The sequence below is a fragment of the Strix uralensis genome, chromosome 2 (genome assembly GCF_047716275.1).
Source record: "Strix uralensis isolate ZFMK-TIS-50842 chromosome 2, bStrUra1, whole genome shotgun sequence".
Taxonomy (NCBI): domain Eukaryota; kingdom Metazoa; phylum Chordata; class Aves; order Strigiformes; family Strigidae; genus Strix; species Strix uralensis.
The window spans coordinates 6,910,013-6,937,549 of NC_133973.1; the positions used below are offsets into that span (position 1 = coordinate 6,910,013).

The 27,537-nt window shown below is 49.7% G+C and overlaps 1 protein-coding gene across 2 annotated transcripts in view; it reads right to left on the reverse strand.

Annotated features, from left to right (window-relative positions):
- The window catches only part of TBX15 (T-box transcription factor 15), a 97,720-nt gene extending 80,436 nt beyond the window's left edge, over window positions 1-17,284 (reverse strand). The window contains exon 1 of one of the 2 annotated variants that reach the window (XM_074860852.1): window positions 17,096-17,284. In XM_074860852.1, the coding sequence (XP_074716953.1) occupies window positions 17,096-17,277 (182 nt within the window). In that variant the 5' untranslated portion in view covers window positions 17,278-17,284. Of the gene's footprint in view, window positions 1-17,075 lie in introns of both variants that reach the window. The other variant, XM_074860851.1, reaches the window with a different exon arrangement.
- Window positions 17,285-27,537: the final 10,253 nt, after the last annotated feature.

Consider the following 27,537-nt stretch of genomic DNA (forward strand, 5'->3'; position numbering starts at 1 on the left):
AATGGGTTCTTAATCTGGGTTTCCCTGCCAGAGAGATTTTCACTCAGAGGATGTAACTATTTATATCAAACCACTGAAAAAATTATGAAAGGTTAATTCTGTATTAATTATCATTAGAAAAATGTTAACATTTACCAAATAAGGGGAAATGTTTCCTTCTGAGTTATCAGGTCTTCTAAAACAGCCCAAGGAACAGGGCAGTGGCAGAGGCACAGTGATCTCCAGGAAAATGCTCCTGAATGGTTTGTCAGAGTCAGCATTAAGATAGTGTTACAGTACATCAGTTGAATGTGTAACAGCTCAAATCTCCTTCCGGAAAAATGAAGCAAGTAAAATGACATTCATTAAACCCTGAAGTGTTTTAATAATGCAGTTTAATGCACTGAACTTCTCAAAACAAGAGTTAAGGCTGAAGCTTTGCATTCAAATGGTAATCTTTATTTCACCGTATTTGAGTGTACTTTAGATATCAGATAACGGGTCTCACACACACAAACAGGTTCATTTATCATTGTTTGAACACTCAAATACCAGCAGAAACAAAATGAACTGAATCAAAACCGATATGGCCTAAGTCTGGATAGATTGTCTATGCATCAAATACTTTAGCTATATTTCTTCAGAAATTAGGCTCACAGGAGGCCATCAGCTGTCAATTTTCCCTTTCCCCTTAATATTCTGGACCCACTGATCCAAACTGACTCACTGTCAGCTACAACCAACTTTGACAGAGGGATAGAGGTCTCAAAGTAATTAAATTTCTACAAACTCTGTGAAAATCAATGGCTAAATATACTAGCACACTCAACTAAGAGGCTCTCTTGGCTACTTGCTCTATGTGCTCATTCAGGCAGAACATTCCGAGACAGGAGCCAAACAGAGAAAATGCTACCTTGTACCTGGTTGTAGTAGAGGAGCTGGGACCAAAATCAGGATGCTATGGGATATTCAGGGAGCTGAAAATGCTGGTAGACAACAGGATTGGGGAAGGGGCAGGAGGAACTAACATTTCTGTGGTGGGGACATCAGGACATAATGCAAGTTACTCGTCAAGCTGCTTGCAAGAAGCTTGCTTCTTTCACCAAAACACCTTTTAAAAGTCATCAAGAGTTCAGGGCCCAGTAGAAGAGGAAAACTAGGCCTTTGTTGTAGAAAATGCTTTAAAAAATCTTTCTGAAGTGCTACTATGCAGTGATTTGTATTTTATTTTACAAGATCTAAATAATAACATCTCGCCTGCACTCAGCAAATGGCTCTCAGCAAAACAGTTGCACCAGCGTGCAAGAAGAGAGAACAAGAAATAAAGATTGCCTCTCTTCTTCATAACTTTCCTGCAATTAAAGTCCAAAAACTGAGTAATAGCAAAACACCTTTCCCCAACTTTTATCCCAGGTTAATACCTAGAAAGAACGATAATTTCTTGCCTAACGACGCCTATTATCTGCGTTCTTCATGTTGGGTCTGATAGAGGTTTGTGCAGTGACTTTACTGTCTGTAAGATGACAGCAGGTTTGCAGGTTTTTTCTCAACCAGCTCTAGCACAAGTTAAAGGTAACATGCTCTGTCTAGACTAGATTTTTCAATTATGGTCATGCATGCCAGTATCATACTTTAAATCTTGATAGCATTTTTGAAAGCATATAAATTTTTTAAGCACATTTCTTCTTTTTTTTTTTTTCAATTTCAAATGCAGTTTAAGCTTTTAGGTTCAAGTAAATGTCTAAATTGTATCTGGTCTATTTTCCAGCTCAGGGTCACAATTTCATTTTGTTTAACATTCTGGCTTGTGTTGCCACCATAAAAGGTAACTTCATAAATACTGCAATTTCTGAATGGACTTATCTTAAGTTCCATCATCAGAACTGCTAAATATGCAAAAAAAGATCATGCACCAGGGAAATAAAATCAAAGTCCCACTGGAGTTCAGTGGCAAACAACAAAAGGTCTTGACAGTTTTACATTGAAAGGAAAATATAGAATGAAAATAAAGAACCTGATTCCTCACCTCACAACTACAATAATTTCAATACATGCTATTTTAATAGCTATTTCTGCTTAAAACTATATACTTATAGCATGAAAAATTACATTCCTTTCTGAAGGGTCTGTCCCTTACTAGAGTTACACATCACATCTAGCGTTTCTATAACTGAAGTATTAAAGAAATCTATTTTACTCCATATTCTCTATTGTTTACTTTGTGCCACAGACAGAACTCTGTGCAGTTTCCATTTCCCCTACAATTAGGCTCTGATCCTACAAACACATAAATGTGAGCTCACCTTTCCTGCTGGGAGGGATTTTGATGGGAGACTCGCCGCAATAAAGGACATGAATACGTTTTGGCAGGATCAGGGCCTCAGATAGCAAGGAGGAAACTGCCTAACAGAAACCACCTTTGCAAACACAAAGAGGGAAAGATCCCAGAAACAAAAATTATAGTTTTATACACTTTAAATGCCAGCCAGAGTATTTAAATGGAACAGAAACTGGAGGACTTCAGAACTGATCTTTTTTTTTTTTAAGTCCAAGTTGAGAGTGTCCCTTTAAGGATTTATGGCATGGCACAACCCAGGGTTTGCTTAGTTTGGCTTTTACTAAATTATTATTTTCTTTTGCTGAGAGACTCAGTGACTAAAAGCGCAGCTTTTTCTTCCTCACAGCTGTTTGCTCCCATTCTATCGAATATTTTCCCTCCAGCTTTTGCCCTTGCCTTGCTCATGGGATGTAAATGATGCAGGAATTTTGGCTGCTCTGCTTCAGTTTAGCAGAGTGATAATCTTAGGCAAACGCTTGCAATCTGTCTTTCATTAAAAGAGTTTTTTGCACTTCTGTTTAAGACGGGGAATTTTTTGAATTGCCCTTCTAAAAGAGGATTTCACCTCCACTTTTGCCTGGAGGGAAACCCTTGTTGCCACGAGTATATCTGCTGGATAAATGGGAATGCTCCTGTTGTCGAGTGGTTCTCACCGAAGACAGCCGACAGTTCTACCTTTAACTCCTGAATACTAAGTACTTGCTGCAAACTTAATTGTATAAATAGATGCATAAAAAATGCTTCTCCCATTAAAAAACAAGACATTTTTTTGCTGCCCTGTACAAAAACAGGTGTTTAAATTCCATTCTAAAATGAAAGTATCTTTCATTACCAAATCCCAGAAACCTCTTGCAGAGCACAATTCTCTTATTTCTAGCCGTCAAATGTAACACTAGTATCTAAAATGTAACACCAGTATCTAATACTTGTTGCTATAACAAACCGTAAGTGGAAAATAGGAACAGAAAAGATCAGTATTTCTGAAATACTGAAAATATGTTAAATGTTTGAATTCAGGGGTTCAGTGGCCCTTGGAAAAGATTAGATTACAGTCTTATTAAAAAAAAATAAAATTATACTCAAAATATTATTAGTACAATATATACATGTACATATTATAAATCCATCTATGTAGAGAGGCTTATAGATGCGCACAATGTGGAGAAAGTATATAGCAAGCAAAATGGGATTTGAATCCAAATTCTTTGCTGTTTAATATTAGACAGTCACTTTTTCTGAACTGGTAAGAGCAGTGGGAATTTCTTCCCTGCAAAAAAAAAACCTGAATTCTGAAACAGAATAAATCCTGGATTAAAAACAAAAAAAGAGAGGCAGAAGTACATTCACTAAAAATGAGGAATATTAGATATTTGGTGTAAGTCATTGTCACTGTTAAGCTTTTGTTTAAATACAGTAACAGGATGGACTAGATTTCTCAGCTGCTTGCTGAATCTGGCCACAAATGGGTATCTACAGACTCTTCCGAAGCAAAACAAAAAACCCAAATATTTTAAAATAACCTTTTTAAGTCATGTCCTCATAAAAAATAACCTTTATATCTGTGTGAGCATAGACAAAATTTAAATGATGAAAATGAAACTGTTAGATCTCTAATTTTGCAAGTCCCTTGTGTAAGGGATGCAATCACTGACTGATTCCTATGCTTTCCTTACTAAATCAGGATGCTTTCTGAGCCAACAATTTGAATTGGGAATCCTGTTATTTTTAATTGCTCTGCAAACTCTGCAAACTAAGCCTTCAGCTTCAGATTGCTCTCTGCACCCACAAATGAGAAAATACTGCTTTCTATTCCCTTGTTTGTTTTTAAGATACACAGGAAGAAGGGGTTTCTCTCCCAACATCTTAGACAGCAGAAGAAGAAACATATCTCAGGAATTATTTTTTTTTTTCCCACAAAATATTCCTTTATAAAATGGAGATTTCACCTGTAATTTATTGTGCACTGAAACAACACAAGATCTCTGTTCTACTTCACAAAAGTCTACATTCATTATTTCTTCATTCTTTATTTAGAGTTTCCATTGCATTAAGATTTGACTTCCTACCATATATTGTTGAGCGTCCCTTTGAATTTATTACTAAATCGTGTCAAACTAAGACCACAAGTAAAATAATGACAAATAGTGGCTGAAGTCCCTGTTTCCCTAATGACAGAGATACCAGGGAAGAGTTAAGAGCATTTGACCTGCTATGCTCCCAGAAGCAAAGTCTGGCATACAAAATGAAGATCACATCTTACTATGTACATGGGAAAAAATTTAGCCAACCGCAGTGTAAACGGTTGGTGTGAATGTTGTCTTATTAAAAGAAGGTGACTAACCAGCAACACCTTCAAAATATTATTCTTTGTACAACTGTAATGTCCAGAAGCCCTGAATGTGGATTGACACTCCACTGGACTGTTAAACGTAAGCGAAGGAGATCATCGGGCTGTCCCAAAGACAGTCTAAATACATGCAACAACAGTCTAAATACGTGCAACAGCCCAAGTGCTAACAATGAATCCCCCCTTGCTTCAGAAATAAAAGATAAGCATCCTGGTTTACAGGAGAAAAGTCATGACTCAAAGTCAAAAATACTACAACTGTGAATCTGGAATAAAGAAAAAAGGAAGTGGAAATAGGGAAAAAAAGACTAAAAAAGAAACACATTTTTCAGGAAAAAAATACAGAATAACTAGTATGCACTTCATTAGATGACCAATAATAATAAGATTTTTCTTCCCATTTCTCTGCACGGCAAACATCACTGCATAAATGCTACAGTGAATAGCAACTATCTGAGATGTAATTATTTATATTTTAATTCCAGACTGACAAGTATTTTCATGAATACTCAGCAACTGTCTGAATATTCATAAATAAAATTATTAAGGGTCAGTTCACAAATAAATATTCTCATTCAACTACAAATAATTGCAATAAGAAACCATTACTACTATTTGTAATTCTTCATTTAAATTATGTGGCTCTAGCCAGAATGACATTTGCAAAAAACATTGCTGCTGTGCAGAAAAGCTGTCTCCCTCTTCCCTCCACCTCCACTCCCAGGAAAAACATACAAATAAACAAAATAACAAGTAGAAATTTTCCAGTAGAGGAGGAAGACTGAATTATCTCTAGCAGTTGATTATCTTAATTACTTCCTTAACAATAAGAAATGTGCTATGTGTAATTTAATTAGCAATTAGAAATTGCCTCTAGGTATACCTATATAATAACTCACTACACTCATTGCAGTAATGACTAACATGTTCTCTCAGGCACATTAAAAATTTCTTTATACTGACAAATATTAATAATACAAAGCACTTAAATATCTGATTTTTATACACAATGGAAATTAATAATGTACAGCCAATGCAACTGCATAACAAAATAGACAAAACAACTCCAGCTGTAACATCTATTGATTATAAAAAGGCTGAAGGCCTGAATAAAAGAGTAGTAAATATGATTTTAAATAGTATTCTAAAAAAAAAGCCTGTAGATTTCACTGTCAGAGAAATTATTTTTTCTAGAAGAGTCTTTATAATTCTTCCTGAAATTCCAGATTTTTTCACCTCAAACCATGAAGAACAAAGACCATGGGAAGAAACCTGGTTCTTTTTCCTGAAAGCTTCTGCTCATTTGAGAGGTTTTCCCTTCTTTCCCCCAGGCCTCTTACATATCTATGCTACACCAAATGATTACGTTTGTCTGGTATAATGTACTAAGTTACCTTCATAAACTATTTTTAACAGTATATTTCATTTATAGGAATCATGCCATTCATTAGTTGGGGGTGGGGGGGGAACAAACCAAACAGGAGGGTACCCAGATGCAGGGAGAAAGTCTGAAAATAGTTTCTAATTCCTCCTCATGCCGCGAGCAGCTGGTGGGTAGGAAATGAAGCCTTGAACCGCTCCCTTTCCTGCCTCATTCTCCCCTTCCCAACAGTGTTGCCCCTTTCTGCCTGGTTTTCTACTCCTTTGTCCCTATTAACTCCTCTCTTCCTGGTCTCACCATCATTTCATCCCCAGGAGGGTAGTGTACACACACGGCTCAACATTAAATTGAAGGTAACACAAAGGTGACCCTATCCACTCACTGGTGCGCTACGGCCCTTGTCCCTGCCAAGTGAGCCCCTCAGAGCAACAAGGGGCACCCAGTCCTCATCCACGCTGAGCTACAGCACTCCTGTTCCTCAGTTGTTATTCAGTTATACAGTTTCTCAGCGCACGGACAAGGTAGTACCTACGGAAATCCAGGGACATCCCAGTCCAGTGGGTGTCTGAGAGCACAACCAGGGGCAGGGCATCCGATATGGCAAAAGAACAGAGGCAGCAAATGCCCCAGACATTTTCCATCCCCTTTTGGTGCTGAACTGCTTTTCTATTAAAAGCTGTAGCCGTACTGGATTACTCGCTCATGTGCCCTGTATGTACTCTGTCAAGGCTCTCTCCATTTTTTCTAAACCAATTATTCCTGAATTACCCTGGATAAATGATGCCCATCACCTTAATGTAACTCGAGCAATCAGTAATGAAACACTCTTAATAAACAGCCGCTTCAAAACCGAATCTTTCATTCCAAGAAACAGAACAGGGTTTTTTTTCCCTGAACCTGCATTATATGACCATATTTTCACAAAAGCGTAAAATTATTGTTCATTTCTGTAACAGCACACTGCTAGGCACTTCCACAGCCGCCCTCCCTTTCCCCAGCCCAGGCGCAATTTCCTGAGTTGTGGAGTAAACAGAATTGCTATGTACAGAATAATCCGAGCAGTCTCTAACGAGGCAGTGTAGGCTTTCTGCCGCTCTGTCAGCGTTGCAGGGACCTGCATAACAGAACTGTGATGTTACAGTCTTATGTGGGCAACACTCCCCAGCACTGAAGTGAATAACGTGACTGGCTTGCCGTTAGGCAGATGGAGACTTTGCTAAGGCTGTTTGATGGTAAATGAAGACTTTTTTTTATTTGCTCCAAGGAGCCTGGCACAGGAAACCCCTAAATCCTACAATAATAAATCTTCTATTTATCTTTTAAATTCTAGAGCAAAATAAAAACCATTAGGCACCCACAGCCATGTGTTGTATTCTATATTTTCGCAGCTTCCTACAACCTTCTGGCATAAAAATATTAAGTTTTTTGAAGTAAAACAACAACTTCTTAGTTTAAAAGTCACAGCCTCATTGCCTTGTATTACACAATAAAAAGGCAGGAGCACTTAGAAATGGCAAAGACGGTCATAATCCAGAAACTTGTATCTGATCCAACCTGACAGTTTTCACACTATCAGACATTTGCAGAAAAACTGAGGAGCAGAGGAAAACATGATCCTTTCACAGCATAAAAGTGATCACCCATGCATTAACCTCACTGTCATGATTATTTTACTCATACAGACTGACACAGTATTCCAGCAGACAAAAAACAAATCCCCGTATATAAATTAAAATTATTCCAATCCTGACAGTTGTGCTGAGGGGGAGGCTGCTTTCTGGCTATCGCTGTCTGCTTAGGGCATCTCAGAGCAGAAATCAAGCAAGAGGTCAAGATCTCTGAAGCAATTACACGTTCTTAACGCCACTGAAAATAAGGTCACAAAAGCTGCACCCTTGAAAATCAGCACCATAAAGTCCTTTGAAATGCAGATGCTTGGCATCTCGCAGAATCAGGCCCTCCTTTAGCAGCTGCCTCGTGAGCGTGCTTCCGCACAGCCTTTGCGTTACTGGATTTTGCAGTGTCACGGGGCACTTCTAACGTCTTGGTTTTCTGATTTTGCGGATACCCGATAAATAAAAGAACTCGAGAGCAATACACATCTTTGCAAGAGGATATGTAGACTAAAAATTTAGGATTGCCAATCCCAATTATCGCGTGGTATTTTATTAGAAGTCAAGGCAGCAGCAGAGTCCAGTACAACCTCAGGGCTGAAGTCTGCTTTTAAAAAAAACAGTGGGAGTGTATCCACTAAGGTCCAAGGGGGTACAAGGTAGTGCTCAACAGGTCTTCTACCATTTTTTTGCCTTGATAAGAAAGACTGCTTAAAGCACAATAAAAATACATTCACATTTTTTCTGTGCAAATCTGAAAGAGGGATGACAGGGCAGCCCTGCGATAATTTTTTCATCAAACTAAGTGATGTTTCTAGAACTGATGACAATAACGCCTATGAACATTTAATAACTGACATTTTAATAGCATTCTCTGAGCAGGATTGAGGACAATCCAGTGCAACAAGTAGGTGAAGAAAAATGTCTATCTGTGAATCTCTCTATTCCCAAGGTCCTTTCTTCCTCATCAAACTCAAACTTACAGAACTGATCTGCTGGTATTTCAGGGATAAAACAACAAGAACCTATTTTTGAAGACTCCCTAACCTACTCATCATATGCACCACACATTTCTAAATGTTATGACGTGTTCTCTTTAGAATTATTTTCTGTCTGTAAGCATCCACACAGTCAGTCAGCACTTCTAGTATCTTATTTAGGAATACTCCTATTAACTGGTGCATCTTCTTAAGAAGTCTACGATGCACCATTCTTCACTTTCATTAAAAGCAAAGACACTCTGGTGTCTTCAGTTTCCCCCTTAGTTTTGGGGTAGATTTCTGATCAGGGAGTTCTCTATTTCCTGAAGCTCCTAAAAGTAGAGGCTTGGTTTTGTTAATTCATTGGTCATGGGAAAAATGTTAATGTTAGCCAAGAGTGCATCCCGTCCCTGAGTGAAGTCAAAGAACTGTAAGTCATTCATTCATAATTATTCTGTGTGCCCTGGCCCACTGATTTTCAAACAATTTTTGCTGTGGCTGCATTCATATAAATGTGCTGATTATTAATATGATTTGTGTCAGTTCTTAACCAGTTGGTTAAGTACTCTTTAGAAACTGTAAATCGGTTCTTTTAAAGGTGGTTGGCAATAATTTCTTCCCAAGCTCCTTTCCAAGAGCTACGTGTGTGGACATTGCTGAAAATGTCCATTTAACAATACTAGAAGGTTTCCTTCCCAAAAAGCAAAAGCCTTAAAGAAGAATGAGCAGGTGCAGATGCAGTGCAGTGAAACTGTCCCCTATGACAGGGACTGAATTCTATCCTGCAAGAGTTTAGCTGGACATTTTCTTTTTAATATATACATGGTGAACTGACCAAGAAAATACAGCTTTGGAGAAAGGAAAACTTATTTATGAAATCTGGCAGAATTTGGAAAACAACTTTGATTGTTAAAAGAAGAAAAATTGGGAAGTGGTTTTGAATGTCCAAATGCTCAATTCCATTATTATCTAAATCAAAATGTCATATTTTTTAAAGTGAAAATTAATTTTATATTTTAAAAAATATTTTTAAATTATTTTAAACAACGAGGTTTGGGGATCCATTTTTTAAATGGTTGCATAACTTAAAAATGAGAGGTAGTTTGATGAGACAAAAATAAATATTTAAAGGTTGGCCAAAACCTAAGTTTTCCTGTTTCTCAATAAAGCTAAAAAAAAAAAAAAAGCTGTCATTCAGCCCAACCTAAATGCCTCCTCACCATCTTCATTTTTTTTTCTGCGCAGTCCCCAAATGAAAAATCCTTCTCTGAATTCTTCTGTTGCTGCACATCTGGATGTGCTGGCCGAAGACATTTGCTAGGTGCAGCCTTCCCTCTAGCAGCTGTAAGTCTGCATCTGCAAATACGCAGCAAATGTTGGACAACCCCCTGTCACAGGGGTTCGACTCAATCCTTTCACCATCTTCACAATACTGTCAGATCGATAGCTCATCTGAACAAATGGCATATGGAAATATTACTGTAAATATTATCGTAACAAGTGCTTTTGTCACTTCTTGGATTGATTTACTGATTCATTGTTTTCTGATCTTGCAGAATTAAAGCAATTAAAAGATGCCCCCAGCATGAATATTGTTGCTAGAACTTGAATTGACACGTTTCCTCTCAGAGTTTTAAACTTTCTTAGTCTGCTTTCAAAGATATTTCAATTTCATTTTACCGTAACACCATGTTATCTTTCCCTAGCCTTTCTCACTAAAGCACGCTACAGCTTTTACCACAAGAAAAGCAATGGCATTGTGTTTTGAGACAGCAGAAAGAAAGGTTGGAGTTGGAACCTCTTTTAACCAGTATCGGAAATAAGCAGCAAAAAGCTACACTGGTTTTTTCTCTGAAAATAAAAATGTCTCAGCACTGCTGCACAGTTCTCTCTACCTGTGGAAACTCTAGTTCAAATAATAAGCCAGAAAAGCCAAATCTTTCAGTGTCCTGCTAGGCAGAGCTGCTCTGGGCAGGATTAGGCAGTGGAGCGCTGGGAAGCCCCTGGTTGCCTGCGTTTCCCTGCACGCCCAGGCACCCGCTGCTGCTCCTCCCAAGGAGCCACGCAGCTCCCAGCCTGGCAGATCCTGACCATTTGTGTGTACACCCACCCTGCTTTTGCTGTCCGGACTTAAACATACCTCCCCATCCCAACACTGCAAAGTAATCGTATTGTTCAGGAGGATGTCAGAGAGCTAAGGGTTAGCATAAAATCCTGTAATTCCATCAACAGGCACTAGCAAGCTCAGCCACTCTGGGAATGACTGTTGATCTCTGAAACGTTGTCAATTTTTGGAAAACTTAAGCTTCTTTCATTGAACTTGATTTTACATCACCGCTGTAAACTACGGGTCTCAATATGGACGCTTGGGGTGATTTAAATCACACTCGAATAGATTTGACTTGCAACAGGAACTGATGTAAATGCCATATGAGCCAGTCTCAATATGTCCAGGAATTTTCCGAGTGCTCTGACTGATTTTAGTGCATTTTTTAAACTAGTGTAAGCTTATTAATCTAGATCAGAAGGCAGGAAAAAAGAAAAGTTAAAAAAATACAAAACGCTTTGACCTTTGAAGACGTAAGACTGCAAGCAAAGATTCATACAAGAATCCAACTGATTAAAATAGGAACAGTGTGAATAGAGGTGACTTCAGTGACACTGACTGTGTTGTAAGACAATGTAAATGCTCTTTACTGAATGTAGCGCTCTTGGAAGACATCTTTCAAGTTTTCCATCTGAAAAAAGCATCAGTTTTCCTTAAAGACAGATACAGATAAAGCAGGACACTTCTGCCCGAGGAGAGGCTAGCTGGGCTGATATTTGATATAAGCGCTCAGTCCCAAGTGGGAGGAGGGAGAAGTGATTGATGGTTTGTAAGGAATTACTTGACTTTTGCTTGTAACAGAAGCTTTTTGGATTCTCCCAAAGTTCTTGTCAAAGACAAGGAAAGTCTTTTGAAATAGCAGCAGATGGAATAAACCTGTGTAGTAAATGCTGCAGGTTTAAAATACATAGAAAAGAAAGGAAGATCCTGTTTGCCACGCTGCCTTTTTTCTAACACTCTGCTGTTCTGTAAGGTTTGTCTCTATCATTCTATTATGTGCCTTCTTAATACAGCGTGAGCAATTCACCTCTCTGCAGGAAGAGTTTCACAAACCCAGCAGCCGGAGCTCACCCAATTCAGTAAGACGCATATTACCGCGGAGTCAAATCCTTCTCGCTCTCTGTCTCCTCCGGCTCCAAGGTCAGAGTTGGACAAACTTGACCAAGCCAACCCTTTCCCGAGCCCCCCAGGGCTCTCCTGGCTCTTCTCTGGACAGCTCCATCTGCCTCCTGCAACTGGCTCCTCTGGGAAGCGGCAGAGCATTAACTCTGTGGCCAGAGTACGGGGGGAGCAGAGGCATTATGAGGGTCAGGTTTTCACGTTTCCTTCCATCACATACACCAGGGAGCAATGGATCTGAGCTCAGTATCCCCTCTTCAGGGGGAAAGCCGATGATCCAACAGGTGGAATGAATTCATACGAACCCAGTCACACATATATTTGTTAGAAAAGCATTGCATCCATAAATCCCAGTCCCAAGCACTTCTGCCCAAGGCAAAGCTGATGCTCTCTGTCTTACACCTCGTTGTAACGGAGCTTTGAGCATTAGCGAGCCTCGAGGACCATGCAAAGGACATTGTACCCCAATTCACCCTACCTCAGGGAAGAGGTGAGAAAAAGTTGTCTGCCAGCTCTTGAAATCCTTGTTACTGAACGCTCAAACAAAAGCTGAAGCGAGAAACTACATCTGGAACCAAATTAAATCACTCCCTACTCACGAGGTTAACAGCCACCGCTTAAAAAATGGGAATTCATCAACATGAGCATTCAGAAGTGGTGATATATATATATAAAAAAATAAAATGAAAAAAAATCACGTATTATCCATTACATTTCTCCTGCTCTTAAAATTTGTTTGCCTCTCCGGAGGGTCGGCGGGCGGCACGGCTGCCGCAGCCCCGCCGGTGGAGGGGGCTTGCCCTGGGGCGAGGGGGAGCAGGTACCCCACGGCGGAGCGGGACTGGGGTGGGTATTGGTGTCACCTCCCACCTCCCAGGACGGGCAGGAGAACAACACGCCATGGGAAAAGAGACGGAGGTTTTACTCCTGCCAGCCGCGGAAGGCTTTGTCAAGCTATCGGATCTTAATCTTATGGATAAGCAGCTGTAATAAACACGTTGTAGGTCTCAAAATGTGTGCCGTGTTTTCTCTCGTTGCAAAGCTTCGCGGTAGTTCGTTAATGGAGCTTTCGAAAAACATACGGAACGAAAAACCATTCTCGATGCAATGTCTTCGCAGATTGACAAAAATGAAACTCCCGAAAATGTTGTTTGGTTTGGTTTGGTTTGGTTTTTAACTGATGTGTGCATTTTTAATATATTCAATCAAAATTACCGATGGGATGTGTGATACGAAGACTGCGCTGGCGAAATTCGTTTACAAACTCGCTAGCAGGTTCCTTTGCGAGGAACGGGACTGTCCCAAAGCCGCGACATTATAACTTTTTAGCCGCACCGTTTTGCCCTGCCTCCGAAGCGCCTGTGGAGCGACCCGACCGCCTAAGGCAGCAGCCGGGTTTCGAGGGGGGAAAGGCGTCCGCGGGGAGACGAGTGTCCCCCTCCCCCTCAAAAAAAAAAAAAAGGTCTTAAACTTTGGACGAGCAAAAGTGCTCGCTCGGGTCCGCCTCGGTGTGTCCCTGAGCCCCCGGGGTGGCAGAGGGAAGGGCGGACGAAAGACCCCGCTGTAAAAGATGGTAAAGAATATATACATCAAGAGAGGCAACGCCTGCCCCCCCCGTGACCTTTCCGCTGCTCAGGTTTAATCTATAAATACCCAGAAGACATCCGAGCCCATTGTTTTGCTGCCCTCTGAAACCAAACCTGCCAAGGGGACGGAGGGGCGCCCGCCGCCACCCTCCTCCTCCTCCTCCTCTTCCTCCTCCTCGCATCGGCGGCGGCGACAGCCGAGGGCCGGCGGAGGATGCGGGGTAGCAGCGGGGAGGCGGGGGGAAGGGGGGGTCCGCCGAGCCCCACGCGCTGCGCGCCCCGAGTGGGAGAGGCGGGAGAGAGGGGGAGAGCCGCTGTAATGCCGAATTCCTTTGCACAGCTTCGTGATTAAAACCCGCACGTGATTAAAATCCGGCTTTATCCCTCTTTTAAATGAGCCTCGTAAAACAGCACATTAACTCTGGCGACAAGATTCATGGCTGAGACATAAATAACTCGGATGCTCGGGAGATTTTTTTTTTTTTTTTTTTTTTTACAAACCTGGGAAAATTTATCCGCTGGCTTTTCTCACCTTTCCCCCACGCCACCCCCCGACCCGGCACCTCCCGGCCTGCCACCTCGGGCACTCGAGGCGACTCGGGATGGCCAATACTGTCACCGAAAGGTGGAAAATCGCATGTAAAGGTTTGAGGGATTTCGCCAAAACGGGGAAACGAGAAGCGCTCGGTCCCCACGTCCCGCGCGGAGCCGCACCGAGAGCGGCGGAGCCCCCACGCCGGGAGCGGAGCGGGGCCGCCCCGCCGCCGCCCCCCTCCCCGGGGCATCGAGAGCCACTCGCCGTGGGGACGGAGAGGAAAATCCCCGCGAGACGCGGCCAACGCGTGGGAGAGGAATCCCGAGACCCGTCTACAGGGCAAAGAACCGCAGACAGGCGAAGCGGAGCCTTACTCTTCCCTTGGCGGTGTTGGGTTCCCCGCGGCGAGTGGTTTTCAGCTTTTCAGACCCTCCTGGGCTGAAATTGGGGGGTTTTACGCGGAGAGATCGATAAATCGGGCTAGGCCGATTTATGTTATCGCACGCAAAATCAACACATATTTTCCTAGCGCGTACCATAATATCTGGGGCCTCTCCGTAAGCCCACCCGTACCAATAATATCTCCAGCAGAAGGAACAGCCCTGTCTTATTTCCTGCGCTACTCGGGGGCAGCGACTTTGAGTTCTGAACCTTTGGGACGCTATAAAAACTCCCTTTTCTATCTTTTTTTTTTTTTCCATTTTTTTTCTTTTAGTATATCGCTGGAGATTTGGCAAGTTTAAAATACTTTAGGTGTAAAGTTTGCTCTTAATTGGGTCTTGTAAAGACGGAATTTGGTGGCCATTATATAGCCGCTAATCAATTTTCACACAGCAGCAAAGGTACACCGCGGAGGATTTAGGTTTAATGAAGTGACTGTGCAAATTACAGTCGCGGACTTTATTTAAAGTCTATCAACCTCCCAAAAATGATTTCTCAAACTGTTCTTGATTTCCTTTGCTTTATGAAAAACATCACGTTTGCTTTCTAAGGTTTCAGGCATTAGCCGCCATTCTCTCCCTCTCTCCAGCCTGGCGCAGGGGAAGTTTTTCCCAGTTTTATTTCGAATTAATGGAGAAATGGGCAAATTAAACTTCTAGACCGTCCAAAAATATATTCTATTGCGGCTAAAATTTAATGAGAAACAGTTCTAAAAAAGCAGACTGGTGCATATATCTGCTCTGTTATTAGAAAACAGATTTTTGTCGTTTCGTTTGCGTATTATTTTGAACGGGAAAGACTCAGAAACCGTGAGCATTTTTTTTTTTTTTTTTAGGTTTGATATTTTGATCGCTTCTGTCCCCTCGCCTTCGCTCCGCTGAGAGGGAGCAGATTTTACCTACTTCTCCTTAGGATCCGCACCGGGAAGGGCTGCTGCTGCTACAAGCAAATTGAAATGCGGTTCCTTGAGAGCGGAGCGAGGCGAGGTCTCCAGAGCTCCCGGTCTTTCGCTCCCTTCAAAAACACTTAACAGGGTTTTTTCTACAGTAGGTATTTTTTACACCTCGGTGTCTAATTCTTTCTTTCTTTCTTTTTAATTTCTTTGGATGGTTCAGATTTTTTATGCTGCATTTTGGGCAGCTGATGCTTATTGATAGAGCGAGGAACGTCACGGAAAACCAAATAAAAATAAATAGAAAAGGTGTTTTCCTCTCCATGTGCGGCTGAGTGGACTTGGCGCGAGTGGAGGGAATTTCTGCCCTTTCTCTTACTGGGTCGCGCACAGAAATCGCTTGATCTTTCCCCCCCGCCCCGAATATTAAAAGGAAAAAGTAAAGAGAAATTACCTAAAATTCGCTTTCTCCGTACACTATAACTGTGCGAGCGGGGCCGCTCCCCCCGTCCCATTTTAAGGCGGTGGGGAGCGGGCCGGGGGGCGGCGAGAGGGGCGCGGAGGCAGCGCGGGCGCGGAGGCCGCGAGTCCGCGGCTGCTTTGGCGGGACCGTCGTTTTAAAGCGGAGCAAAACGGCCGTGGGGGGCAAGACCAACCCCGAGGGCTTCGCTTGGAGCCAAACGATCACTCCCAGCTACCGGCTCCCTTTTAAATAAAAATAAATAAGCAAATAAAAGTTGAAAATGAAAAGCCCAAAGAGCACGAAGAGAGCCTCGCGCTCTCTCTCCCCAGATCCCGTGCAGCCGGCCAAGGCGGGCCGGGCCCCCGGAGCGGCTCCACACGCCCCGGTTCCCGGGAGGCGCCAGGCTCGGTGGAGGGGGCCAGGCTCTTCGGAGCCCCCCCTCACCTTCTGCCCCTTTTCCCTGCCGGGAGCAGCGTCCCTGCGAAAAGGGGAGACACCCCCCACACCCCACCCCGCCTCGCCACGTCCCGGGCGCGGAGCGAGGCCGCGCCGCTAAGCCCCGGCGGGCCCGATCCCGGGGGGAAGGATCAGGCCCCCCCCAGCCGCTCGCTGCCCGGCTGAGCCCGGCCCGCGGAGGCCTCGGGTGGGAGCTCGCCACGGAGCCGGCGCCCCTCGCCTCGGCGCAACGCTGCTGTGGGACGCCCTCCTCTTCCTCCTCCTCCACCGAAACCTCCGGTTAGGGCGCATGGTCTCCGCGGGGCAGACTCGGGGTGGTGGCCGGTGTCTCGGCAAGGCGCACGAAAGAGGGAGAGGGGTGATCCCCCCCGCGGGGATGCGAGTGTCGTGCCCCACACTCCTTTGCTCCCGACCCACGCGGCACCCCCGCGATGGTCGGGAAGCGCCGCGACAAGGACAAAGTCACCCGGGAAGGACTATCGCGACAGGCAGGCACGGAGCGGGAGGAGAGAGGGAGAAGGGGGAAGAGGGGGGGGACACGCCGTTCCCTCCCGGGACATCGTGGAGTTGAGGAAAGTGGGAGGGGGGGGGAAGAGCCGCAGCGAGTGGGAGAAAAGTCCCCGTAAACCGAAAATTTAAAAATAAAAAATTAAAATCCAGGGAATCTCCGCAAAATCTTCCCCCTTCCCGCTCCGCTTTTCCTCTCCACCCCGTCCCGGCTGTTTCCCGGGAGGCGCTGCCCGCCCTGCCCGGCGCCGTTCTCCCGGCGAGCAGGGCTCGGCAGGGAGGGAGCGGGGCTGGGGGGGGGGGTCCCGAAGAGAAAAAGAGTTGCACTAACCGGGGTTGAGGTCCAGGCACTGAGTCGGGTCTTCATTGTCCCCTAGCTGGCCATTGGGGCTGAGGCTTTCCATGGACAAATCCAGCCCCTTGTCCTCCCAGTCTCGCAGTTTCCTCTTTTTATTTGTCCCGATCAAGGCTTCTACCGAGAAAGCGTGAGCTCGGGAGCTGAGGGCCACGGCCGATCTTCGCCTCTCACTCATCTTATCCCCCAGACCCTTGGGCAGATGAGCGACCAGTGGCTGGGAGCGCAGAGCTCGGGGACCAGAGGCAGAGCCTCTCGCCTCTTTCTCCCCCCACCCCTCCCCAGCTGCACCCCCAGAAGAACCAGCCCTCAAGTCTCCTCAAGGCACTACATGAGGCTGCAGATACTCCGTAGGCAGAGCCGGGAGGGTGTGCTCAGCCCAGGTCCCCAGCACTTGCTCAGAGGGGCTGCAGGCTGGATTTCTTTTTTTTTTTTTTTTTTTTTTTCCTTCTCCCCTTTCCTTCTGTCTCTCTCTGATTGATCCAAACTTCTGGGATTTTTTTTTTTTTTTTTCCTCCAAGAGTTAGGCAGGCTGCGTGCGCCTGTCAAGAAAAAAAAAAAAAAAAAAAAAAGAAAAAAAAACCCCAACCTGTCCCGGGCCAATAGGAGGGAGAGCTCGGGAGAGACCCAAAAGCTGCGACCCAATGGCGAGGGGAGGGAGACTCGGGCTTCAGGGCGAGCAATTTTGGGCATCTGAGTCCTGGAGCACCGGCCGGGAGAATTAACTGTTTGAAGAACGGGGAGCCGTTAGGAAACCCATAGCTCTAAATGCAGAGAGGTAACAACTCCCGCACTTCTCCCCGCCGCACCCAGGTTTCCCAGGGGCTGCTGCCAGCTAATCCCCACGCAAAGCACCCGAGGGGGGTTTCACCGCCCGGGGGTGCCGGATGAGAGGGTGTTTTTTTAAAACGTCATTCATGCCATGTATTACTTGCGCTTGCCGGCGGAATCGGGTGTTTGGCCCAGCAACAGCAACGTCTCGGGGAGGGGAAAGGGGGGGGGGGGTGGGGGGGTGGAAGTTTCGCTTCAAAACGATGCGTGTCCGTGGAGCGGCGGGGCTGAGCAGGCGGCGGGACAGATAAACCCAGACACGCCGGGGCAGGGGCAGCTTCTTTGGGAAGGGGAATTTTATTTTTTGTAATTTTTTCCCCCCCCCCCACCGCTTCTTTTTTGCCACTTTAGCTACGGCGAGAACAAACCCGCTAGGTACAGATCCCGGCCGGCTGCCTGGACGATGTTCAGCATTTTCTTTCTGCTCGCCTGTTCACTCTGCCCCGAAAAACCCTCCGGGCTGAGGCGGGGCCGCAGCGACTCCCGCGGAACTCGGTCGCGCGTGGGGCGGGGGGGTCGCAGGGAAAAGGAACGAGAGCTGCATTCGAGAAGGTGAAGGACGCACCGTGTGTTTTCGTTAGCTGATGGGACCACGCTAAAAAAAATAGGTGAAGCCAAGCGAAACACCGTCTTAGGGAAAACACAGCGGGGAAAGCAGCCGGGGGGTTAATTCGATCCCGAGGATCGAACACAGGTTCAAAATAAATAATAAATAACTATAAATTAAGGGAAGGAATTCATATGGCTCGAGCCACGGTGGAAAAGCAGGCGAGGATACACACCAAATTTCAGGAAGGGATTCTTTTTTGGCTGCTGTTTCTCCGATGCTCCCTGAAGGCGCAGAGCTGCTTCGAGCGGTGCCGGGGGAGAGAGATTTTTCTTAGGCGAAGTTTTGCGATGGGGCTGGACACGAGTGAAGGGGGCAGACGGGGGGGGGGGAGGGGGGCCGGGGGGGGGCACTTCCTTTAGCTGCCAGAGTGCCCCCACGGTGCCCACGGTATGGTGGAGCCCTTCAGCTCCCTCTCCCCGGCCTAAAGCGCTGGGTCTGGCCGGCGGGACAACAGCCCTCCGGGGGTCACACGCACGGATCAATAGCGAGAAAAAAAAGCCGCTTCTTCGGGAAATCCCGGAAAACCTAAGCCCTGGTATCTAGGCCGAGGAGCAGGTTTTGTGCGTCCCCATCACCCGCCCTACACCCCCCCTCACACACACACCCCCCTCCCCGCTGCTCCTTTCCCCTCCCCTCTTGTACATCGCCTTTGACAGGTCACTCGCCGGGCCCTCAGCGCCGGGGGGGCGGCACTGCCACACGGGGTGTTGTGTGTGACCCCCCTCCGGCACTGCCCCGCTCCCCGGCTCCGCGAAGAGCAGCGGGAAGAAGGAGCGACAGAAGCAGAGGGGCTTGGGGGGAGCCGGCAGCGGGGCCGCCCCGAGGACCCGGAGGGGACAACATGCCTTTTCCAGGGGGTCCCCCGACTGTGTGTCCTTCCCCCGGCGAAGGAATGGCTCCCAAATAAAAAAATCCCTTTCCCTATTCTCGAAAGCCTCGGAAACACTCGTCTGGGAGACAGACACCGAGGGAGGGTTTTCAAGAGGCTGGAGGGGGATTTTAGAAAGAGAGCCCAAGAAAACAGAGGATTATTTACAGCGTTTTAGCGAGAGGAAACGGTGTTGGAAAGGCCGGGCGATTTAAACGAAATTTGGGGGCTGATGTAAGAGCTCAGAAATACGTTTTCCACCTCGCCAAGCGTGGTTTTACGACCCGACAGTTCGAAGTCGCCCCGACCCCTTTGGGGTCTCGTACCTCGGGGGTCCCCGCGCGTGTCGGGCCGCGCCGCGCCGGGCCCGGGCAACCGGCCACAACCTCCGCGGCAGCAAGCGGAAACCCGGCGGAGCTTCCACTCCAATACGGCCCCTAATTGACAGACCCCAGGGACTAGACCCTTTCGCCAGGGACGGGAGAGCAGCTCCCCGCGGTCCCGGGAGCCGTGTCCGGGGCGGTGGGGACACGCAGCCGCCGTCGGCCGCTCTTCTCCCTTCTCCCCGCCGCGACGCCGATGCCCCGGGGAGATTTAGCCCAGCTCGCCCTCCCTCTGCCCCTCTGCCCCGGGCGGTGCAAAAGTCATAAACACAAAGGCATTGCCGCTCCTCAGGGCGAGCGGAGGGCAAGGGCAGACCCTGCGGCGATTTTGCGGCCCCACGGACACGAGGATGCGCCGGGGGGTAAAGGGGAGGGATGGGGATGCGGGGTGGGGTGGGGGGGAGCCAACGCTGCCCCCTCGCAGGGACCTCTGTCCCCTGCGCTGAGAGGGCGCTCCTCAAGCCGGGGGACGGGATTTCGGTTCAGCCTTTGCACCAAAATCCGGCCGCGCCGCCGGCACCCGCGGCTCTCCCGAGCCGGAGCGATGTCAAGGACCGGGTCCCCCCTCCCCGCGGCGAGTGGCGTAAATCTGAAGTCGGCCTGGGCGCAATCTGGATTCAGATCCCACTCTGACCCCCGGCCGCCAGAGATGAATGCGTCCCTTTGCCTGGTCTTTATTCCAGACCCTTCCTCGCAAGGGTAACTCCCATTAAATCCAGGAAACTGCTCCCTGGAATAAAGTGGCAGGAGCAAGGGTCGCAGGGCCAGGCCCCGGGGTTTATAAAGAAATCATTCACTCCTGCTTTCCAGTTGTCGCAGAGCGAGCCTGAAAATATTTGTTTATGTATGGAAATATTTGGAAAAAAGAGAAATAAGGGAGCCGGCTGCGGGGCGGGAGTGCTGTCCAGATGTGCTGCTCTCAGGGACTGAACCCAGTCGGTTTCAAACCCTGCTCCACACAGCGAGGAAAACCTTACCGAAGGTCCTTTAGCCAGACCTAGCCCGGGGATTTATTATTTTATTATTTTTTTAAAGTTAGTAATTGAAAACAACGTTAAAACTAGTCAGCGGGTGCGGGCTGAAGGCTGTCTGATAACGTGAGGGAGTGATTTACTGGACTTTAATGCAACGTCGATTATCTTTTAAAACGGACCGGAGGATTTCGAGGCTGGAGCTCTCGTAAGAGGCGAGTTTAAAGCGAACACAAGTCGCCGCTTGGAAACTCGAGCGAGGTGATGTTCCCGGGCTGCGCGGGGTCAGTTATTGTGACTGCGGAAAAAAAAAAAAAATTACGCCTGCAATTTATTTTTATGGTCTGCACAAACGGTATTGTTGCGTATTATTAACTAATTCATAATTATACCCCTATTATGCCGTCGATTCGTTCCTCCCCCCCCCCCCTCCCCTTCCCCCGGTTTTCTCAGGCTTTGAGAATTGAACCACCGCAAAATATTTACAGTCTCAAGTGTTTTTAAATGGGCTTTGTTTGTGTTTTACAGAATAAAAATCTCTATTAGTGTTTAAACAAACACCATGCCAGTCTCTTAAGCCTTCCAGATGTTTGCAATAAAATGTCAGGTTTTGCCTTTGGGACTCGAAATAAAATTTAACTACCTTCACCCTGTAATTATTCTCTTAGCTCTCCCTTCATAAATTTATCTGCTTTCTATCAGGAGAGAAAAAAAATCCGATTATACACTTGGACTATAAAAAACAGCCACTGCTTTCCCTCCATTTCACCAGGACTTCTCCCCGGCTTGTTTCGGCACCGCAGACCCAGGCGCGTTACGTTATTCCCGTCTCTCCAGTTTTCGGGGGGCGCAGAAGGAGACCAGGCAGAGCAGAAACGTGTCGGCAGGTTTCCTGGGCTTCAGGCAACAAAATGCCCCGTGTCCCTGGGTCTGTCCCCCCACCCCAACCCCTCTGGGCCCCGCTGTTCCCGGAGGGGAGGCGAATTGGGGAATTTAAATTGTCCCTGAATTTCCTCCAGCTCCGGGCGTCGCTTCTTTGGCGGCTCTGATCAGCCCTGGCTGCATATCGGAGCCTCCCCGTGGAGCTGTTTGGAAATAGGCAATTCTGATGAATAATTCCAACAAAGCAGGTTCTTTTCGCAAAACAAAGGCGAAAGTCCCTGCTAGAGACCCTTCTGCCTTCCCAGCCCCTAACCTGGAACAACTCGGGCAGAGTTAAAAGCCATGAGTCGGTATTTACCAAGCCAAACTTCAGAATAACCCGGAACGATAAGCGGGGGTCTGGGTGAGCTCTCGCTTCATCCGCCGCCTACAGAACCCCCTTCGCCCGGCTGTCAGCAGGGTCGCGGAGTTTCCGCAGCTTTCAGCTTTCTCTGCTCGCGGAAAACCCGCAGGTACACAGCGAGGCGCGCTCGGTCCGCTCCGCGCTCCCGCCGCGCAGCAGTCAGTCCCACCCGCGACACCCCGCTTCACACACCCACGGGCGCCCCGGCACCCACTCGCGGCCGCTCCTGCCGCCCGCTTTTTTTTTTTTTTTTGTTAGAAGATATTTCTTTCCCCCCCTCCGCCTCCCCCTCGGGCAGAAACCTTCCCCCGCTGATTTTCTCCCAGCCTTGTGTTGGGGACAGGTGAATTCGCGTGGCGGCAGCTCTCGGGTGGCGAGAGGCGGCTCCACGGAGGGCAGAGACCGGAAAAAAAAAAAAAAAAAAAAAAAAAAAAAGCTGCGCTCCGCTTGGCTCCTCCGAGCAGGAGCGGGACGCGGAGGGAAATAGGTGTCTGCTGGGACGTGCCTGCCCGTCCGTCGCTCGCCACTCGCCACCTTTACCTTTCTGGCAGCCACATCTGCCCCCGCCCGAGAAGAGGTGGCCAAGCGAGACGAGGTGGCTCACGGGGGAAGGCCGGTGCCGAGGGGAAGGGGGGGCCGGGCTCCGCCGCCCCCCTGCGCGCTCCCTCGGCCCCATCTGCAGTGGGTCGCGGAGGTTTCCTCGGGGCCTTCTTTTTCCTGCCCCTGCCCCCGTTTGCGGGTGGACTCGGGGGTGGTGGTGGCCGACTGAGAGACATCTCAAGGCGGGTTTTGGGTCTGGGGTTGTTTGTTGGGTTTTTTGGGCGGTTTTGGTTTGGGGTTGTTTTGTTTGGTTTTCTCTCTCCCCCCCCCCCCCCCCCCCCCCCCCAAGAAATAGACCGCCCTGACAGGATTTCGGGGGAGATCTAGAAGATTGGGGGACCTGGGAAAGAGTCGGGGACAACCGGCAGCGGGGCTGCTGTAGGACAAGAGCTTTAAAGAGACTCCCCGGCAGAGCCAGGGGACATGAGACGGTCCCGGCGAGGTTGCCCGCCCGGCGACGCGCACCCCCCGGAGCGGGATCCCCCCTGCCCTGCTGGGCTCAGCACCTACTGCTCCCAGCCCGGATCGGGCCCTGGGTGCCTCCCCTTACCGCCCCACGCCACGCCGGGGGGATTGCCAGGAGCAGCGGGAAAGCCGGGCCGGGGCCGGGCGTGGGGCAGCCCACGCGCGAGTCCCGGCGGGGGACATTTTAGTCTAGAAGGTGACTGTTCTCAGCAGGACGCCCGGCTCTACTTTTCCGCCTGAAAAGAAAAATAAATGAGTTTCACACCGGTAGCAAACAGCATTTCCACGGCGGCGCGTTGAGGAGCTACTTCTTCTCAGATTATTGCCGCTATTCTAATTTGGGGTAGATTGAGGGTTTTGAAGTTTGTGGGGGATTTTTTTGTTTTGATTTGTTGTTGTTTGTTTTTTCCCCCCCAGCCCCAATGCAATCCTCGGCTCCCACACCCGCGGGATGGAGTGTGGGGAGATGTGGGGGCTCACCCACCCGCACACGGGGCTCACGCTGCCTTGCAGCCTCCCCAGCTGAGGCTGCGGGGCCGGGGGGAGGAACAGGAGCCAGGCCAAGCCTGTTTTCACCTCCCCCCGGGTCCACGTCGGACCCACCTGGCAGCCACGCTCCCCCCTTGTCCCCACACCTCGCACAGGCCGAAAAAGCGACGTCCCCCAAAAAACGCTGCGGGTCTGGCACACAATGGTTCTCGTATGGGGCGCTGCAGGCGGACAACCGGCCCCTTGTTACCCAGACGGGATCCAAGATCCGCTTTTCCAGGGAAGAAAGCCGAGCTGCGCGCAGCCTTTCAATGTGTGTTCAGTCAAAAAAATAAATATAAGGGGAATTTTTTTTTTTTCTCTTCAAGGCACAGCTCTTTGAACCAAGAGAGGTCTGTGCGCTCCCCTACCTCATACGTGGTGTGTTATACTGTAAACAATCCCGTTTAAGGCCGATCCTAAAACGCAGAGGACTTTAATAGGACTATTCAGAAGAGCGGTGGCTGCGGGCTGTGATCACTTCGCTATCGAAAATAGGGGTTTATCCGCCGCGCTATCAGCGCTCGGCACCTCCCCAAAAGCAGAAGAGCGGTCCCCGGCCCCCACGACGGGCGGTGTGCCGTGGCACAACCCCGGGAACTTCAAACACGGCTTTTTTCGCCCCATGCGAAACGCGACTGCTGTGTAAAGCGGGGACACGCCAGAAACCCGGCTCTGGGTCCCCACAAAATGGCCGTGATCTGTCGGGCCCCGGCCCGAGCCCCTTTACTGCACCGCACACCTCACCCCCCGCTCTTGCTCCGCGCCCGGAGTTTACCCAGATTGATTATCAAGCGAGCTTTGATTGGTTTCTAATACTGTTTTTATTAGTTTCTCGTAAGCAAAAAGCTGCCGGGGACTGGGCGAAGTTTGGGGCTGTCCCAGACTTGCGCCTAGTGCCTACGGGCCCTCCTTTGCCGTGCGCCCCGTAGGGCTTTTTCCCGGCTGGAAGATAAAAACCTTGGAAGCGAAGGGAGGGCGATGGGCCGTGTCACCGTGGGGCACCCCCTGATCCCGCTGAACCTTTATCCCACCCTCGGCGCAGCCTTCTCGGCTCCCCACCCCGGTAATTCCCAGCAAAGGCGCAGAAACCTACACAGCACACCCCACGCACCCCCGCCTCGGTGCTGGCTGCTTTCCTGTCACGATATCGATGCTACGAGTGAATTTTATCTTCTCTCTCCACGCCCCGGAGGAGATCCCGCGATCCCCCGGCAGCGTGTGCGATGCTCCCCCCGCCGCACGGCCTCTCCTTGCCCCCCCGCTCGCCCCCGGAGCGGCCCTGTCGGAGGGGACACAGGGGTCAAGCGGGCGGCGTGTGGCACCCCCGGAGGAGGAGCCCGAGGGGCCGAGCCTGCAGCCCCCCCCCCCCCCTACCTCCCCCCGCGGGGGGGAGCAGAAAACCCCACGCTTTCGTGGCCGGGGCCGTTGGGTGAGTTCGGGAGCCGGTGGGAGGGTTCGAGGGCCGGTGGGGTGTTGGGGGGCCGGCGGGAGCGGGACGCCGGCCTGCCCACCCCCCCCCCACTCCACCCCCCAAATGGTGCCTTTCAGGCTCTCGCAGAGCGGCTCCATCTCCCCGAGGTGAGCAGGCAGCGAGGGAGGGAGACCCGCTGCAGGGTTCGGGCCCGCTGCCCGTGAAGGGGGGGTGGGGTGGGGGTCTCAGCCGCCTGCACCCAGCCGTACCAGCACCAGTAGGTGCTCCTGGCTTTGGGCTTCTGTCAGGCGGGACCAGCCCGACGAGAGCGGCCGCACAGCAACCAGACAAAGCCAGCCTGGGCCACACTGCAGCCGCGCTCGGGGAATCGCGGTTCTGCCTTTGGAGAAGAAACAACAACAAAAAAAAAAAAAAAAAAAAAAGCCCCCACAATAGCAATTAAACGCTCATCTGAGTGTGACTGCTTGTTTGGCAAAAGACCGACCGGAACCTGGAGGTTTTCCCCTCGCCAGCACACGCATTTGCCCCCGTTCCCCTCCTTCCCCGTCGGTGTCAGGGGTGTCCCGCACCGCCACATCCCGCCCCGGGAAAGCTCAGGAGGCGGAGGGTGCCCCCAAATCCCCGCGGGGGACGGGGGGCGCACGGGGGTCAAGCGTGGCTTTTTTTAAAATAGTAGGGCCGACTAATAGCCTCAGAGTCAAAAACGCCCCCGTCGTAATCCTAAAGGGGCGTTTTCTCCTTTATGAACAGACGGCTCGTTGCAGATCAGTCCAGTTGTTAAAATCCCTCCCGTGCCCTGATAATCCTTCCCGGCCGCGTTCGCTCGCTCCGCGTGGATGAGGTTTCTCCTTTTGCCTTTCAGGATTAGAAAAAGCTCTCCCTCTCCCTTCCTCTCTTTTCCTTCTAAAACCGGGTTTCAGAGGAATGTTGGCTAAACCTCCTCATCTGCTGCTTTCTCTCCCCTGTGATGGCAAATTCCGCGTCATTTGCGGACTTGCCCAACGCAAACATTGCATTAAGAAGAATTTCAAGGCGTTTTATTGTTGCTCTGCAGCCCTTTGATGTGGTCTATAGGCACCAATTCTTGGTGTCTCCCTGCCTCTCCTCGGTGGCAGCGTCTCGCTTCTGTCGCTTCTTCCCCACCCCCCCGCCCCGCCACTGCTCCCCTTTTAAAAATAGGGGGGGTTGAACGGTCGCGACAGATCCCGCCACGTCACCCGCGGGTCCTTGCGGTCCCCTTTCCCAGGGGAGGGACACTTCTAGCGGTATCGAGCTGTCCCCTCCCCTGGAGAGCACAGATATTCCCCCTCCCGCAGCCCCCGACCCGAGGCTGCGGTGAGGGGCGGCCGTGTGCGTGGCCGCCAGGTCTCGTCCTGTCCCCCGTGGGCAACTGGCCTTCCCGCTGCCGTGTGCTGCTCCCCCGCCGCGCCCGGGGGTCCCTGCGTGGGGGGGTTGGGTGCAGCGAGCGGCCCGCACCGCGCAGGGGAGCGGGGGGGCTGCGGCAGCGCCCGACCCTTTGCTCCCGGGGCCCACGCGTGACCCCAGCCCGCGGGGAGGTGTCTGCCCCGCGCTGACCGGCGGCTGGAGCCGTCTCGCCCCGTGGCAGCAGCGGGAGGCTCGCGTGGGGCCAAGGCGGCCTTACACCGAAATCCTGCTCGCCCGCGGCTGCTGTGGGTCCGTCTCCACTCGCGCCGAGGGAGAAGGGCGCATCCTCCGCGCATCCTCCGAGCATCCCGCGCACAGTAGAAGCGGAGCCCGGGCCCAGCTCCCTCCGGCGTGGGCACCCGTGGCGGCAGGCTCTGGAAACATCCCCACGGGGACACGGCGGGATCCCGAGAGAGCCACTTCACCCTCTGCGTGGGACAGCGGCCTGACCCTACGGGCTGGAAAAGCGGCCAGCGATCGCCCGGCAAGAAAATCACGCGCGTTCAACGCCGGGTTCCACACGACCCACGCTGGGGACACGGCGCTGTTTTCCAGTGGGAGAGTGTCTCTCGGGTTCGTTCCCCGTCCCGTGTCGTCCCCCGCCTCCCCGCCCTCCTCCTCCTCGCATTTGTTTTTCCTTAGTAAAATAAACTCCGACCTCAGCACGCGTGGGTCTCTCCCGGGAGGTGGCAGGTGGCTGTGGCTCGGCCAGGGAGGGGAGCGGCCCGAGGAGCCCCCCAGACCCTCCCGGGGGGGCATCTGGCAGCCCGCAGCTCCGGGCGCTCTTAGCGCTGCCCCTGCCATCCCCGCGGGCCCGGCCGTGGCCGTGACCGTGACCGTAGGGACCGGTACCCTGGCGCAGGGACCCGCTCGGGTTGGCAACAGCACCCCACGGCCCCCCGAGCTGGGAGCGAGACTCGTGGTCTTGCCTGGGGCGCCCTGTTTTTGGGGAGCGCTCAAAGAGGTTTGGGGAAGGGAAGGGAAGGGAAGGGAAGGGAAGGGAAGGAAGGGAAGGGAAGGGAAGGGAAGGGAAGGGA